Below are 18,373 nucleotides of genomic sequence, written 5' to 3' on the forward strand. Positions count from 1 at the left end.
CTTCTCAAATGGGGGTCAGTACATTAATGTGTATTAATTCAAGGATCCTTGACATTATATCTCTCAGATATTTTTTATTTTTAATAGTGGCTAAAATATGCCGTCATGCTAGGGAAAGGTCATTTTAAATACAAAGGGAGATCTATCTATCTATCTATCTATCTATCTATCTTTAAATTATATATATTTAAAGTGTGTTAGCTGAGTAAGATTGCCCTTAATAGAAACACACCGATTCATATAAACAGAATTTATTTAATATAAAATATTTTATACATGCTTACAAGGAGCAATTGTACAAATATATGAACAAAGACAAGTCAAACAGGTTAAAATAAAGACACAATAGAGACACAGTATAGGTATGACACCCATTCTACTATCTTGGCTAGGGTTAAAGTTAAAGCTTAAAGTTAAGGTGAGCCTGAAGTGGATCACTGTCTATTTTTTGCCACCAATCCATTTTTTTTAAGTCTACAAGTATAAGCTCTCTCCGAGATATTTAACATATCATGCTTAATCTAATGGACATCAGAGCTGCCGCAGGCCTCCTCCAGGGTCACTCTCCATTGTGGCCTTTCATGTCTCTTTTGATGATGTCATTCACTGGAAAACATCACAAACAAGGATAAATGAGTTAAATATTCACAACTATCCTGTAATAAAGAAAGACATTATGCTTATTATATATAACATTTTGAAGGAATTCTTGTATTTTTAATGTGCTTTTTCTTTAACCTCATTCGTCCTCAAGTCATTCATCTGAGCTGTTGGAGTGTGGGGAGGTTGTGCAGTCTACATTTTTTAAATTCTACCAGCAGATGTCGCCAAAGTTAAATTATTGGGTAATTTTATAGTTTCATTATAGAGTCAACAATGAAGGGAAGTCAGGCAATGAAGGTGACGAGAGAGTAACAAAAGCCCCCCAGCTGGACTCGAACCTGAGACATTGTGGTTTGTGGTTAAAGCCACCACGGTGTCCCCAGAAATGATCTAATTTCATACATCCATCTGTCCATTGATGACTTGCAGCCTCTTTGGTGATGATGTAAAGTATTCTCCACTAGATGTCTCTATTTTATTGCGCACAGAATTATGTACCAATGAATAGAATAAGCACATTCGTTGTTGCACATGACAGAAAGAATAATTATAATCTCAAAAAAACAAAACAATAATAGGAATACTAACATAAATACAGCATTTAATTTGGTTTGATTGTTGTAGTTACTTTAACTTTCACTTTTACCTCCTCAAACGCCAGAACAAAGTACATGCTTCTCTAACCACAGGTATGTCTGCATATATTTGCCTATACAGTACACTTCCTGTTTCTGTCTCCCATCATAGAAGCGTAAAGAGAAACTTTGCCCCACAGCAAACAAGGTCAAGGTACATCACTTGTTCTCTCACTTCATGGCCCCATTATTTCTTTCTCCTTCATCAGCCTCAGATAAATCAGGAATCGTGAGCATGTTGTATTTTCTTTCAAATGAGACTGAGCACGCGCATCAAGCTTCTACAAGTGTAGTGAGTGTTTTCAGTTGTGTGAGTGAGAGTGAGACTGAAAGAGACAGGAAAGTGGATAGAAAGGCCCAACAGAAAACCACAAGGCGGGATTTGCAAGCGTACAGTTTCAATGCGCTCGTATGCATATGCAGACTGGACCACAATTACTCATCCCTCAGGCAAGTTTGCACGTATTTTGCAAAGTATATTCCCCCATTTAATCTTTCTTTGTAAAGCAATAAATTAGGTATCTTTTACAACTCAGCATATCAATGATCTGTTGTCAAGGAAAACCAAAACAGCCGAAGTACAGATAGCGTTGTGCTTATCGCTCAAATGTGAAGAACGGCAACATTCAGCGTGTGACGAAGGAAAAAATAAGGGCTTAAGAGAGAAGTTTATACCCTGCAAAGATGTGAGGGATGAGGGGGGCAGACGCTGTTCAACAATCCCACCAGCACTTCATTTGAAGCATATTGACCCCTTTAAGAACAAAGTATGTAATAGAAGTACTCACCGTCCTCCAAGTAAGCATAGCGGAGGTTCTCTTGTTTGACCATGACCCTCTCTGGAGCTCGTTCCTCATGGTTTCCTCTTCCAGAGCCAATCTGGGTCATTGGCTCCACTCGGCCTACGACCTTCCCTTGAGCTTGACCCTGGATGTATCTTGAAGGTGGTGACTTTCCCAGTGGCAGCGCTGTCTGCACAAAACCCTGATGTCTTGACACCAAACAGGCCTCGTATGAATCACCAACCTGAGGACTTTCGCCCAGTTTGCCCACAGGGGTTCTGGCACTGACGCACTGGCTGGGGGTGGAGGCAGCGTGGGATCCACCGAGGAGGTTGGTGTAACACGGGTTTGCAGCGTGGTACAGCATGGGGTTGTTGATCATAGTGCCGGCTCTGGACTGGTAATAGACTGGTTGGTCGTCCAGTGGATCAGGGATTAACACGTGGGCTCTGGGGTCTACAGTGGTTAGATGGTACATTGTTGGAGAAACATTCAAGGCTTGAAGGTTGCTCTCCTGCTCCAGGGGATGGTAGAGTGACTTCATTGAGAGGCCCGACAGAGACTGATTGTCTGAGTAGATGTGCGAATTCAACTGGTAGTCGTCCAGTGGTTCTGCTTTGATGGCTAGAAAATAAAAGGTGAGAGAAATCAGTGTAGGTCATTAGCTCACTAATGATCATGATAATATCGTATCATGGATTCTCTGGTGATTCCCACACCTACTGCATACCACCTATTAAATCAACAATTAAGTATGCCATTACCAACAGACTGTTCACACTGATGTATATACGGCCACCCAACAGCTCTCACATCTCTGAAAACATCGCAGGAAATTTCCAAACAAGCATTATTTGGATAAAATGACCACAAATCGGGAATCTCAATAGTTATTTTCTCGTCTGAAAAAATCTTAAAATAATAAAATAACATATTAACAGGTTTTTTTTAATAGCTTTAAATCTCTGCTATTGCCAGCTGTTGCGCAGTCTGAAGAGATGCGATGCATTGTGGGGCAGCTGAGCATGTCTAGTAAGCACACTCACAAATCCACATACTATGCAGTGTGAACGCACCACACACTCAATTTTACTTGACACTTAATAATATGTCAGTGGGATTTGTGCTTCAAGCTAAATGCTAACATCAGCATGCTAACATCCTCACAATGACATTGCTAACATGGTGATGTTTAGCTGGTGTTAATTACTGAATTTTGACCTGTTGGTGCGAGAGAGAAAAAACAGGGGATCACCAAAGCTGGTAGGATTCGTTATCTGGGGACCATGGGTGTCTGTACAAAATTTCATGGCAATCCATCCGATAGTTGTTGAGATATTTCAGTCTGGAACAAAGTAGTGGGGCGACTGACCAACAGTGACTATGTTTACATACAATAAATACTGCGGTTCTTGCCTATTCTATTCCTACCAAGCTGTTAACATAAAAATACCATTAATATTCCTGTGCACATGCAGCCGTGCATATTCTGATTAACATGCCCTTAAGTGTTGTTTATCATTTCAAAATGGAAAGTGCAGCAGTTGAAGACTTTTGTGCCATTTTTGCATATCTGCGTCAAAATAAAAAGTTTCCTATTTCAAAGTTTCCTACCGGTGGCACAGCCTCTCTCTTTTGCTCTTTCAAGCAACCTCTTAGAAAGGTCAGTGTTGTGATATTTTTCACATATCCGAAAAGCAGTTGATATCCAAAGCTTTCATAATGTTTAAAAATAGGTGTGTTTTTTTTCTTTCCAACCAGAAATGTGGAGTTTTCTTTTGGGCATGCATCTTTACCCCACAGCCTTGCAAACTGTTGGTTAGTTAGTTTGGGTACAGCGTGTTCATGACAACACACAGTGCCAACCATAAAGAAGCAAGAGGTTTTGGTTGCGGTAAAAACCCCAAATGAAGTGCAAAGTCTGAAGCACTGTATACATGTCCAAAGAATGCTTCTATAATCCGAATAAGTTCAGCAGAACCCACGTCTTGATCGGAAAATGTCACACCCGTAAAAACACAGTCCATGTAAACATAGTCAGTGACATTTTTTAGCTGTGCTGGCTCTATGAGGCCTGAGATGTTACAGGGATCCAGTAATTTAGGAAAAAACACCAATGCATTTCATGATAAGGTATTATAATTAACATTTCTTTCATGTACCCACTCAACCCACCTCATCCATTTATACTCAAGTTTCCTAAACCAATATGTGTGAAAGTGTGCGTCTGCATTTCAGCTGTGGATGTTTCATGTGGGTGGAGAGAGCGTTAGTGAAAACAATAGTGGAGTATTTTTCCACTTCAGAGCAACTGAGAGTCGTAGCCCTACGCCTGCAGTTCGCTGGTAACAGCTACGGACTGATTTCTTCTGACTGGAAGTGATTTCTTGTAGATCATCAGCGTAAAGTGAGGATAACAGAAAGAAGCTAGTGGCTGCTTTTGATTGTGTTAAAGTGTCCTCGGGTTTAAATGTTCCTTTAATTATGTAGCAGTTAGATCTAATCTGATTAAAGTGTTGCCGGTTCCTGTATCCTCAAGGTTTGACTTAATCAAGGGATGAGTGGCTTGTTGTTGAAGTTTGTGCTGACAGAGGTGAGAACAACTGACTCTCCCTGCTGACCCTCGGCTTGACAATGAAGACCTTTCAGTCACCTTCCCGTTTCTCAAATATTTGAGGCCCCACCTCTTCCTCCTGTAACGTCAGAGCAGACATGGCTGACAGATAAATACCTATCATAGGAGTGTAGATGAAGTGCTGAGGCTGACTGCGTTTCTTCTTCCCGTTGATGACATAGAAGTTGACTTTGGCCGGGTGGGAAATGTTCTGCTTTCGATACGGAGGGACCTCGACAAAAAGCATGTTCTAGATGGGGATTGCGACACAAAAGAAAAACAAGATCACTCTTGAGATTAAATGTCATGTTGAAACAGACAGGCAATTGTGTGTTTCAGAATCAAAATCAGTATCAGAAATAAAAGTCCCAGAATGTGATATATACATAGCAGCGTGCTGTGTGCGGTCATGGGTTTGTGTTTTGCTTTCTGTTTATTTGAATTTGTAAGAGTCTACTTTGATCAAATGCCTATCTACAAAAGTAAATCCTTGGTTATATAAAATGATGCTACATGTGTCAGTGCAGATAAGTGGAAGTCAACTCACAGCTTGTGTTTTGTCTCTGTCCACAGTGGCCTCCACCTCCCAGAGTTGCTTCCCATCTGAAAGCAGAGCGAGTAAAGTGTACATGCATTAAAGCAGAGTAAGTTTAAAGTTTCACATTTTGGGAATACGCTTATTTGCTTTCTTGAGGAAAGTTAGATGAAAAGATTAATACTGCTCTCATGTCTGTACAAGAAACATGTGGCCTGAAACAGCAGCCAGTTAGCGTTAGCTTAGCTTAGCACAAATAATGGAAACCACAGACATCATGGATGTGGCGACCCTGACGTCACCCATTAGTTTTTCACGTCTCCCATTTTGACACATCGAGTTGAGCATTACAACTGTCGCCATACTGTTGTTGTTTTTTTGAGCCATTAGTGACCATATTTGGTTGAGAGACTGGCGCTGTAGAGGAGCAAGGGGTGGATCTGACTGAAAGCCGAGGACAATATTAGCAGACAGCCTGTCGCTCAAAGCAGTCCAGCCTTAAATATGCGTAACTTCAAGCCTCAATAAAATGTAAATAGGTGAGTTACATAAAAGTTCACCCCGTACAGTTGTCATGAAGGGAGAAATTAGTTTTCTCGATACGATACGATACGATACGATACGATACGATACTCGCTATAACCTTAAATTTGTCGGACAGCCGTGTGCGTGGTAATGATTTTCTCATCGTACTTGTCTGGAAGAAAGCAAATAAATCAATTCCACACAATGTGCAACTGTTACTCGAGCTACAACAAAATAAGTCGATCAAATGAAAATTAATCAACAGCTATTTTGATAATTGATTAATTGTTTTAATCATTTTTAAGCAAAAATATCGAACACTGGTTCCAGCTTCTTAAATGTGTTAATTTGCTGCTTTTCATTGTCATTTATGATTGTAAAGAAAGAGTCTTTGAGTTTTGGACTGTTGGTTGGTGAAAGGAAGCAATCTGAAGACATCACTTTGGGCTCTGGGAATTTGTGATGAGCATTTTTTTTTTATATATATACACTAAACATTTCATTATTATTAGTCATAAAAATAATCAGCAGATGAATTGATAAGGAAAGTAATTGTTAGTCATAGCCCTGATGGTTACTAATACTACTATATGTCTATAAATATACAAATGTGTAAGAAATCAGATGATGTCAATCCTTTCTTTAATTTACATAACATTATGTGAACATATTTATACTCAGACAGTGGAGAACAGCCTTCTCTTTTATGTCTGGTTTAGTGTTTCATTCCCACCTCAGTTTTTACCTGCTGTTTCTGTTTTCTACCCACGCTTTAAGAAAAAAAAAAAAAAAAAAAAAAACACAAAGCCTCTGCTCTGGGTCTGAATCTTTATCAGTCTCTCTAACCACATCCTGTTGCATAAAAACCCCACACCAAGCAACAGGGAGGCTTTACATGCAGTCAACTGTACCCATCCTGCTCTCACACCATGTCACCCAGTGTAAAATGTTGTGTGGGCAGGGGGAGCAGTAGCGAGGTGAGAATTTTCCATGTAGAAATAAATAAAAGTCGTCGCCTCCAGTAAAGCAGTAAAAGTTGAAACTAATGGCTCATTTAGTGAGAGATAAAAGTGGGGGCTGACGGAAGGTGTGCGTCACTGATGTTGCCCGGGCAATATGCAAATACTCTGAAAATACAAATACTATATGAGTAGGTTGATGCGCTCGGGCAGGATATTGAGAGGCCACAGATGTATCCGGGTATTGCATCAAGTGATGGTTTATTTTAATCATAGAAACCTGGTTGGAGTCCAAATATACACACATAACAATCACAGGTCAACATAACACACAAATCAAGAGTGTTTATAAAACCTAGAAACACAGCATAATGTATTAAAGGAATGGTTCAACATAGGTTATATGCTTAAGCTGAGCCTTTCTCACATCTACTCACTTAAATCTCAGCAAAAATGTTAATTAGCCTATTTCCCAAAATGTTTCACTATTCTTTTTAAAGGGACAGTTCACCCTAAAGTCAAAATCACATATTTTCCCTCTTACCTGTAGTGCTGTTTATCAGTCTGGTCTGTTTTGGTGTGAGTTGCTGAGTGTTGGAGAGATCGACCAGAGAGATGATTGCTTTCCGTTGTATATAATGGAACTTATGGCACTCGGCTTGTGGTGCTCAAAAAAATGAGAAAAAAAGAAAAAGAAAAAAAAAGAAGTCTTTCCAGAAATCATGAGCCAGCTACTCAAGCTAATCCACAGACTTTTTTGTGAGCAGTTTCATGTGGGAAGTATTTTCTTTCTATCAAACTACACCTGCCGACTGTTTTATGGCGCAGAAGGAAGTGTGCATCTACTCATGGAAGAGAGACTTGTGTTCAAAACAGTGCAAGAAGTAAAAATGAATGACGTCCTCCTTGGCTGAGCAGTAACGTTAGCTAGCTCAGGTGAGCTAGCAGTATTGAACTATTAGTTAGAATATAGTTGCTGTCACGAGCACAAACGTCTCATCCATGAGTGGATGCACACTTCCTTCTGCGTGGTGATCTGGTTTTCAGGTGTAGTTTTTGTAGAAAGAAAGTAGTTCCTACATGGTCACAACAAGGTCTGTCGATTATCTTGAGTAACTGGGTCAAGATTTCTGAGTAAAGACACTGATGTCCAGTTTTTCAAATCCACTTTTTGACACTTTGAGCATCACAAGCTGAGTGCCATCTAGTTCCATTATATTGGAGAGAAGGCAGACATCTCTACAGCTGATATCTCCAACACTCACCAACTCACATCAAAACAATCTAGACTGATAAATAGCACTACAGGTAAGGCTGAACTGCCCTTCATTTTCAGCACCAACTGAAACATAAATTTGAGGTACATGAAGAGTTGAAATAATCTAACAACATATGATTACTGATAAAAATTAAAAAATAAGTCTTCCTCACCTTGTGCCTTCTCTGAAAATATAACTTTGGAGTCGGATGTGAAATTCTGTCCAGTAAGGACCATTTGTTTGCCGCCAAGTACCGACCATCGGTCCAGATCCTGCCTCTCAACTGCAGGGAACTCCTGAGCTGAGCGCTGGGCTGAGGAAACAGGAAGACACAGCTGCATGAAAGACCACACAGAGGACAGTATGTATCTATGTAACTTTTGGCCACAAGTTACAATTAAGAGTGTTGTATCAAACTCTGGAGAAAGATAGTTGATTGTTGAGTCTCATTACAGGTCGTCATATACTGACGCTTTGGGCTGATGGTTGGACCGAGCCACCAAGCCTGGGAATGAGACTGAACAATCAACCATCTTTCTCCAGAATTACATACAACACTTTGAAATCAAAAGGTTGAATAATAAAATGTATTGTAACAGTTCCATAAGTAAAGAACAATCGTAAAGTTAATAAGCTTGCCAGCAACTGACAATAGCTATCTAACATTAATCACCACAGACTATGGATCATACAAGCCCAAGTATATTTTCATGTGTAAGAGAAAGATATATTCACATTTCAGTTACTTTAAAGAGGCATTAGGTTTCATAATGAGCTATAAATAGTAGTGTAAAAAATAAAGATAAATTCAGCAATGACAGATGTCATCATCCAGTGACAAGAAGCAAATTCATCTTATCGGGAATTAAACGCTCCTTACAGCATTCAATAGGATGAGAGGCAGCTTGAAGAGACACGATCTGGCCTCCAGGCTGAGGGATGTGGACACGAAACACCAAACGCACACGCGTGTTCTTCCGTCCAATGTCCGTCTCACCGTTCCTCAGCTCGATGTCGGCATTCCTCAACTTCAAGATTCCTACACAGTCAATCCTGTGAATGTAAGAAAACATGAGATTAAATACAAGTGTACTGAATTAGGCCGAAGTGCTGCGTTAGAAACCTCGTTCTTATTCACAATCCGCTGCGAGACAGTTTCTGTTTACATGCAGTGAAAGTGTAATCTGCATCGGTTCTAATTTCTCAGTTAAAACCCAGTTTTGTTCTGTGACATTTCGATTAACTTTTTTTGGCATTGTTTTTCGTGATTCATCATACGTCAAGTTCATGAAAGTGTGTCTTTTCTTGCTGCTGCGTCTGGTAGGCCTTTCTTGGAAAAACTCTCTGGCACACAGGAAATGATGCAGTCTATGTTTCCGTCAGCGGCGACTTGTTGGAAGCGAAAAAGACAAAACCCTTGCAGCTGGTGTGAGCAGCCATAGTCACCATGTGTGAGGATAAAAAGAAAAGAGCACTTAGCACAAAAACACCTGTAGACTTTAATGTATCTCTGCATCTGTAGATTGCTTAATAACATGTATCCCACAGTATCTCTCTGCTACTCACACTACTCTCATATGGTTCTTTGGCTCGAGAGGGATCTCCAACACTTTGGTCCCGTTTATCATCCTCTCCATGCTGGGCGTGGTGACGGTCTTCCCGGTGATGCGGTGGACCTGGTAGAAGGCGTGGGGCTTCAGGATCCTCTCGTCAGCTGTTCCTATGAAGACCTGCAACCCCAATGGAGCTGTGCCTTGGTACCCACAGAGCTATTAGGGGCAACAAAGGCGATTAAATGCATGATTTACACTGAATTAAACTAACTATGATACTGACAACAAATCCACAAAGCACAATAAATCTCTTTTCCCTGTGGGGATGATTTCACAGCAGGTCACTGTCTAACTAGCATAACAAGAACACTGATTTGCATAGTCCGTTTGTGCATCAGTGCCAGGAACACCAACAGTAACAGCTTATTGATTAACTCACCAGAGCAGTGAATAAAGCAGAACCATGAACCAATTCTTGCAGTATGCGTCAGTACACCTGATCTGTGACTCTATGTGTGTCTTTTGGCAGTTTAAAACAATGCATGTCTTAATAATTTGTCCTTGTAGGGGTGAGGATCTTTGATTCATTTGCACGTCTGTCATTATCCAGGAAATACCACCCCATGTTTACGATCTCTGCTACCTCATTTCTCTTTTACAGAACTGGAAGTGACACAGATAATATGTGAGAGTGATTTCCCTTTCTTGTTTCCATCTTTGCACACCCCACACCCAAAAAAGCACCTGAATTTCTGGATGTCCTCCGTTAGGTGTCTTCACAGCTCCTCGGCTGCCCTCGGTCTCATAATGAGCTCTGTGGTGAGATCTGGGCTCTTGCTGGATAAGAAGCTCATACTGACCGGACTGACTGGGCAACGGCCACTCTAAAGACGGAAGTGGAGCCACTGAGAGACCACTGGAGAAAAGACAGGCAGAAATACTCATCTCATACTTGTCAATTAAATGGTGCACATCAACACTGGTCATTTGAGCTCATTAAAAAGATCTGAATTTTTAAAAGTTAGAATGAAGGACAGGCAACACACCTGAATGCCCCGTGGTGGACTGGATGAGGAGGAGGCCACACAGCTGGGAGCATATAGAAGGTTTCAGACTTGACTTCAGCTCCTGCCCTGCCCATTCTCTCCTGCTCAATGGACCAGTCGTACCCCTCTCCATACACACAGTCCTGCCTCTGAGTCTGCACCCCCGCAGGAGGCATTGCTCTGGGAAGACTGGAGCTGAGGCTGCTCAGCATCTCCTCCAGGCCTGAGGAGGTGGTCTGAGCTTGGGGCTGGAACTCAGCTGGAGCCTGGTATTGGTGAAGGTAGTAGGACCCCTGCTGCTCATGAGGTGAAGGGATGGGACTGGGGCTCCGGGAACGCTGCTTGACAGGAGTGCCCCCCTGACAGGACTGGGTCTTGTCATAGGAGCGCTTTCCGTGCGGTGAGGCAGAGCGGGAGCGCTGGTGGGGGAGCGATGAGGCGGGGCGTTGGTGCTGGGGCAGGAGATAGGTCTCATCTGTGACGCTGTTGTGAGGCGAGGCTCCTGGAGAGGAGTGGGCAGAAGAAGTGTGGATGCCCTGGATGCCCGGGCAGAGGTCTAAGCCGGACAACCCCACACCGCAGCTGCCTCCGTTTGAAGGTGAGACGCACGGTGAAGCCACAGGAGAGTACGCGTCTGCAGGCCAGCCTGTGGAGGAGTTACTGCTGGCAGGACTCACACACTCCCTGTACGGCCCCAGAGCTTTGGTGCCAGGGCTCGGATCAAGGTTCTGAGAGCTGAGAGAGTCACCCGACACCCGAGTGATCTCAATCCTGGGGCTGGGAGCAGGGATGGCGCCTTGTCTTGATGCCAGCCCCAGGGATTCAAACACTGCCCCTGGCATGTTGTCAGTGGTGGGGCTGTGAGTGGAGGGGTCCTGACTGGAGGCTGGCTGGTTGGAGCTGGACATGTACGCAGCGTGATGGTCCACCACCAGCATTGGAGGCTGGCTGTCATTCTGTAGGAGAGCATCTGATTCATCTGTCAGAAGTGAAAGTGAGGATTAACATGTGCACACATATGGCAAGCCGTTTTAACATTTAATCACTAAGTCTGACTATCCGGAATTACCATTATAGATATCTATAACGTCATTTTGACTAGTAGTAATGTCATTGTGACTAGTCTGAATTTTAATTTAAGATATCTGTAACGTCATTTTGACTAGTCAAAACTGAATTACAGATATCTATGATGTCATTCTGAATAGTCAAAACTGAATTACAGATATCTATGACGTCATTCTGACTACTCAAAACTACAGTTACAGATATCTGTAATTCAGTTTTGACTAGTAAGATTCAAACTATTTTTGCCATTCATGTGTATGGGGTTTGTCATTATAGATATCTACAATTATATTATGACTATCTATAATTCCAGTTTGAGATATCTACAACGTCATTTTGACTAGTCATAATTCAGTTGCGGATATCTACAACGTCATTTTGACTAGTGAAAATGACGTTGTAGATATCTACAATGTCATTTTCACTAGTTATAATTCAGTTACAGATATCTACATCATTTTGACTAGTCATAATTCAGTTGCGGATATCTACAACGTCATTTTGACTAGTGAAAATGACGTTGTAGATATCTACAACGTCATTTTCACTAGTTATAATTCAGTTACAGATATCTACATCATTTTGACTAGTCATAATTCAGTTGCGGATATCTATAACGTCATTTTGACTAGTCATAATTCAGTTACAGATATCTACAATGTCATTTTGACTAGTCATAATTCGAATTCAAGATATCTACAACGTCATTCTGACTATCTGAAACTCAGTTCAAGATATCTAGAAAGGACCATGTAGATATCTTCAATTGATGATAATTAAAGATATCTTGAACTTGAATTATAACTAGTCAAAATTAAATTGTAGATATCTCAAACTGGAATTACAGATATCCACAATTCAGTTGCAGATATCCACAATAACAACTGCAGATATCCGCAACTACATTGTAGATATCTATAATGACAAACCACATACACATGAATGGCAAAAATAGTTTGAATCTTACTAGTCAAAACTGAATTACAGATATCTGTAATTAGAGTTTTGACTAGGCAAAATCTAATTACAGATATCTTGAATAAGAGTTTTGACTAGGCAAAATTATGTTGCAGATATCAGTAATGAATATCCAGTCTAGTGATTAAATGTTAAAACGGCTTGCCATACACACAGGTACAAAGACTACTACCCCGTGATAACTTCAGGGTTCCCTACAGCCAGGTTTTAAAGAGCCCATGGTGTAAAAAGACAAATTTCCATGTTTTTTATAGTACAAAGCAGATGAAAAGTCAAAACACTCAATCCACAGAGATCCACACAGCGACTACGCCTTTAAACATATCGTCAGGACTTCCATGAAGTTGTGATGTCACAACTACACTATACAGACCATTTCAAACTTAAATATAAACTAAATCATGGTTGTCTAAAGGGACCTGAATACAGCATTGGAGGCGGGGCCATGTTTATTCCTATGTAAGCTCCTCAGTGGTGCCTGAAGCCAAAAAAATATCAACTGCTGCATTTAAACGATACTTGACACTGCTTGGACCCAATCTGTTGCCTAGCAATGCAATTCAATAGAAATAGCCTACAGACCGAATCACTGTGACGTCGCACTAACAACAACAATCACTTCCTGGAAGACAAGAAATTGATTTTAAGGTGAAGGACGAACCCAAGGTGATATGTAAACTCATCTTCATTGGTCGACTACAAACATGATGTATCATCTGAAACATGGAAGTAGCTACATGCCCATTAGCCACTTAGCACAATCATTACTGCTTTGCCGACAGCGTCATTAACAGGCGGCTCGCTCAGTGTGTGACGTGCACTTGTAGATAAAATATAGGCCTATATTAATGAAGGTTCATTAGTATGGTTTGGTATTTCTCTGTAATGTAGCACAGTGTTAACAATGTTACTGATACTATTCCTTCTCACACCTTCAACTCAAACCATTGTGTTGCCCCGCCCAAAATTTAGGCCTAATGATTAAATTAGTATCGTAAACATGTGGGCGACTAGTCGACTAATGGCCCTAAATGATGACTATTGGTCAACTAGGAAGCCCTTCTAGCCCTATATGATGCACGATTTTCTACCCAGAAGTTTTTGTAAACAAACATTGTGATTGGCTCTATAAAGATAAAAAGTGACACCACAGTAGGCTAATTCCCCTCGCTGCAGTGATGGTGCAGAGATATTAACAGTGGAGATATGGAGGATACCCAAATGCTGATCAATAACAAAAGACTGAGCTTCTTTTGGAGGGTATGTTCAGACGGACAGTATGAGGAAAATAATGTGGTTTTTGAACCTTAAAGCAAATAAAAATGTTCTAATAGAAACCCAAAACACAAGTATGAACCTGAAAATTAGAATAATATGGGACCTTTAAGACATGTCAGAATACTCCTAACACTTTGCAAAAAAAACTACCGCATTAAACATTCTAAAAATGAAACCTTCTTGAGTGAATTTTAACTCTGTTAAACTGTGATAAAGACAATTTATGCTTGTTTTCCTACAGAGAGAATAGCGTAGTTAGCTTCTCCCCTTCTTAATGACAGTGAAGGAGGAGTGTAACATCAGTCCCTGACAGCAGAGTACTCACTGATGGGTATCCCAAAGCCACTTCACTTTACTTCACTGTTACAGACTCAACAAAAGCCATCATCTTTGTATTCTAATAACAAAAATACTAAGAAAAAATGATGTAATTGGATGGGAGATGCTATGTTAAGTCTCTGTAAAAACATATTTCAAACACACCTTTATCACAGCCGACAGAAAAGTCCTCTCCAGGTGGATGATACAGGAACAGGTCAGAGAAGTCCAGCTCCTCCTGGCTGATGTCCTGACCCAGGCCCTCGGTGAAGCCCAAACCTCCAGAAGTCATCTTTCCAATATGTAAATCTGCTTCCGACAACTTTATCTTCTGTGATAACTTTCAAACTCAGCCAACTAAGTAGAGCTCTGCGCATGAGATAAATAAATAATAAACCGACAGTGTTACCTTTTGTTTGTTGGATTTAAAACATTTAGCAGCTGCTCAAATAAAACATCCAACACCGCGATGTGACAAAACGAGCGGTGACAGACGCTTCCTGTCACTGCTGATGATGACAAGCAGACAGGAGGCGCGGGCCCGTGTGTGTGTGTGTGTGTGTGTGTGTGTGTGTGTATGCGTGTGCTCACAGAGTGCAGCGCAGACCCCATTTCCTTTGTGTGAGTCAAGTAGAGTCACAGTATGAAATACAAAGACAGCATAAACATACAGCAGTCTGCTCTCTATAGTAAAATTATAATGACGTCACATGTAAATGTCATGTTGTAATTATTTCCAGTTATAGTTTTATAAACTTATAGCTTCCATTGTTTTTATGTAATTAACAGTGGGTTTTTTTTTTTTAGCCTTTGGTCTTCTACTGAATCTATTGTATGTCTTTATTTGTTGACTACTGCCATGTTTTTTAATATAAATTAATCCTGTATAGAGCTACTAACATAAATACACAAATTAAAAAATAATTTGAAAAAATAAATAGATAAATACAAATAAACAACAAAACACAGAGAAAGCAAGTAAAAATATATAATAGATAATTATAGAATTAATAAATAATAATACAATTATAAAAATGAAGTTTAAATTACAAAACAAGAGTGACGTAATGATCTGTTTTGAAGCAGTAAAGCCTGCAATTATGAATAAATTAATAATTTTTGTTTCTGTTACATACATCTGGAGACACAGAGATTATTTCATACGAAATTTTCTCACAGTTGATAACCGAAGGAATAGGCTATGCTATATATATATATCCTATATTAACCAAAGGAAACCCAGAATATCAACTATACCAAAGAAAGGAAATAAATAAATAAATGAATAATTAAATAGTATGTAAACAGTGTACACAATAATATATGATTAGATAATACTGTGTTTTTCTGTATTATTACAGAAATATAGTAAAAGGACATTATAGTTTAAAATGCAATAAAACAGTATATTATTTGAATATAATATAATATAATATGATCATCCAAAGCAAGTTAAGCAACATATATCTCTTGATTTATGTCTTAAGAAAATCTATTAAAAGATGAATAACACCTTAAAGACATTACTCATGAAACTTGTTGTCATTCACATACATAAATAAATTAAAATGTGAAATGAAGCATTTCAAAACAGTAGAACATTAACAGACTCAGTGAGAGCAGGTTTGGGCCACTGGGTGGCAGTGTTGTCCCATTTCCATCAAGTTCCTGTTCCTGTTCCTTCAAGTGTCAGGTTAGTCATCAAACTTTTAAAACACACAATTATTAATTATGTGTTCATTCTCACTCGCCTCATGTGGTTTGTAGCCATGCAGAGACTGTAGTTTGGTTTTAATAAATCAGTCACTGAGATCTCGACTCCATGTTGTGATTAAGGATTCACTTTCAATACTTTAAACGTTATTATAAAACAATATTTGAGTCATCAAATGGCCTCAATATACACCACTCTGCATGCGCAGCGTTTAAACAATGCTATTTATGCCGTTGTCATTAAACATATTACATCTGGATATGACACCCAGCTGTCAGTGGTCACACTGATGACATGAGACACGGAGAAGGTTAGAAACAGCTGCGGCTCTATAGCTCAGTGGTTAGAGCACTGGTCTTGTAAACCAGGGGTCGTGAGTTCGATCCTCACTAGGGCCTGCAATTCATTTATGCTGTTTCCATGGTATTTACCATGTTATAGATAAACTGAATCACTGTAATACAATAAAAACTAGGACAGCTTTGTTAAAAAAATTAAAGCGTTGTAACGTGTTTCCGTTCACGACGTGTCACTCAACCTGAATAACAACAGTCACAGTGCACAATATCCACATATTCTTTGGTAGAAAGTAATTTTAATGAAAAAAAAAAACTTAATTGAAACTCAAACTATGAAATATTCTTTGTAAGCTGAATGCAGTTACTGTAATTTGCTTTAGACAAAAGTGTTTGTAATGTAATGTACCTATCTGTGTGGCTTTACCACTGGACATGTGTGAGTAATATATCTCCTTTGGTAATTTAGTTGAACTGACCCTTTAAATAATTACCAATCTTTAGAACAGTGGTTCCCAACTAGTGGATCGCAGTCCAAAAGTGGGTCGTGGGTCCATTCTGAATGGTCCACAAGTGACTCAGGAACGTGTAAACTTTATTTTGAAGTACAGTAAATTTCCAGCACAGAGCTTTTATGTTGAAGTGCTGTTTCCTGCTGTAGAGTGAGCAACTAAAGGACAGGTAATTGACAGAGACAGCAGCTTGATGACATGGACAAATGCAAGTATGATGCTAAATATATTAAAATGTGTGGACCTTGAACTAGTGACTGAGGAGACACCTGGACCCTGTGGCTGGACCAGTTGGGAACCACTGGTTTAGAATTTGCCCCAACAGAAAAGTTATCCCCAGTCATATCTGCACTCTTGATCGGTTTCTACACATGGTAACATTTTAGTTTTATTTAGGATATTTCAACAAATCATTGATGAAAATATAGACTCATGAAAACGTCTCTCCTGAGAGGTGAATCCACTCGGAGGCATTTAACTTCTGCTGCCTGGTTCACGTGTTGATGTCACCTGAGGTCACATGTGAGTCTTTAGGCCTCACGGCAGTCATATGAGTCACACAAATTAAGGTGTGAAGCTGCGTAAAATTGCCAGGGAGGGGATCTGAGGACAATGAAGCTCATAAATGTTGTTGCTCACCTTCAGGCTGTCCTCAAAGGAGTTTTGCTTGTCCTTAAGACTGAGGTAAACTAAGCAATGGTGGAGGAAGCACTCCGATCCTGTGCTTATGTAGAAGTACCAAGGCCACAATATACATTTAGTCCTTTACAAGAAAAAGTCCTGCTGGTTTAGATACAGAGGTGTTACTGTATCAGCAAAATCTAGTAGGTGTTAGGTTAAGAGGAAAATATCTTGTGAAACTGCTAACAAGTAGTCGTTTGTGAGGAGTTTTCATATGTTTTTTTATACACAATGTTAAAGAGCAAAGGAAAAAGTATTTGAAAGTTTCCACACCCCCTCTCTGTTTCTATTTTTGTCATTATTTAGTTAATTAATTTGGTCTCATTCTAAATACAGTAACATGACGTGCTGTATAAGCTCCTCACCTCATAACTCACTTTCGTAACATAACCAGCTGCTAACAGTAGACAATGATTATTGTGTAACATGATTTTAAGATTGTAGGATTAGGTCAGTGGGCTATAGTAAGTCACACACTGTATTAACACTGACCCTCACTGATTATGAACCTTAGATAACGTTTAAAACAAACTCAGACTCATGTATACATGTTGTATCGTTAGTTGTTGCACATATTATAACATTTTAAATATTATATCAAGTATGTGTCTGGGGTTAATTATTGGTTCACTGTCTATAAACATTATTTCGATGGCTATTATTTCTTAAGTTGCAACTGATGATAATAATACCTTGCTAAATCTTTTATAAATACTTTGCAGTGCACCTGACTATAATAGCCATTAAAGTCATTTTTAAAGACAGTTTACAAATCAATCATTAACTACTAACGAATACTTAATATAGTCTATAAATGTTATGTTGCAACAATAAACTGTTAAAATACCACAAATTATATTGTTACTAATAATTATATACAATATTATTTATCATAATTTCATTGTTAACAATCTGACATGGGCATTTCAAAGGTTTTATTGATGACCTATGATATGTAAACAACTGCTGGTTTACCTATATGACCTATCGTTTGAAAGCCACTCTCCTTGCAGTTCA

At 39.5% G+C, this 18,373-nt stretch overlaps 1 protein-coding gene and 1 non-coding gene across 2 annotated transcripts; one reads left to right on the top strand and one right to left on the bottom strand.

Moving 5' to 3' along the window:
• Positions 1-235: 235 nt before the first annotated feature.
• nfatc2b (nuclear factor of activated T cells 2b) lies at positions 236-14,674 on the bottom strand. The gene is made up of 10 exons (XM_078169991.1): positions 14,319-14,674; positions 10,512-11,490; positions 10,210-10,381; positions 9,479-9,681; positions 8,793-8,965; positions 8,085-8,225; positions 5,182-5,237; positions 4,752-4,884; positions 2,027-2,644; positions 236-606 (listed from the first exon to the last, which is right to left on the bottom strand). Exons 1-10 carry the CDS (start codon positions 14,443-14,445, stop codon positions 560-562), a joined length of 2,649 nt encoding a protein of 882 aa, XP_078026117.1. The 5' UTR covers positions 14,446-14,674; the 3' UTR covers positions 236-559.
• A 1,518-nt stretch (positions 14,675-16,192) lies between these two features.
• trnat-ugu (transfer RNA threonine (anticodon UGU)) lies at positions 16,193-16,265 on the top strand. The gene has a single exon. It is a non-coding gene; the product is annotated as a tRNA-Thr (tRNA).
• The last annotated feature ends 2,108 nt before the right edge of the window (positions 16,266-18,373 follow it).

This window comes from Epinephelus lanceolatus, chromosome 1, assembly GCF_041903045.1.
Source record: "Epinephelus lanceolatus isolate andai-2023 chromosome 1, ASM4190304v1, whole genome shotgun sequence".
NCBI lineage: Eukaryota > Metazoa > Chordata > Actinopteri > Perciformes > Serranidae > Epinephelus > Epinephelus lanceolatus.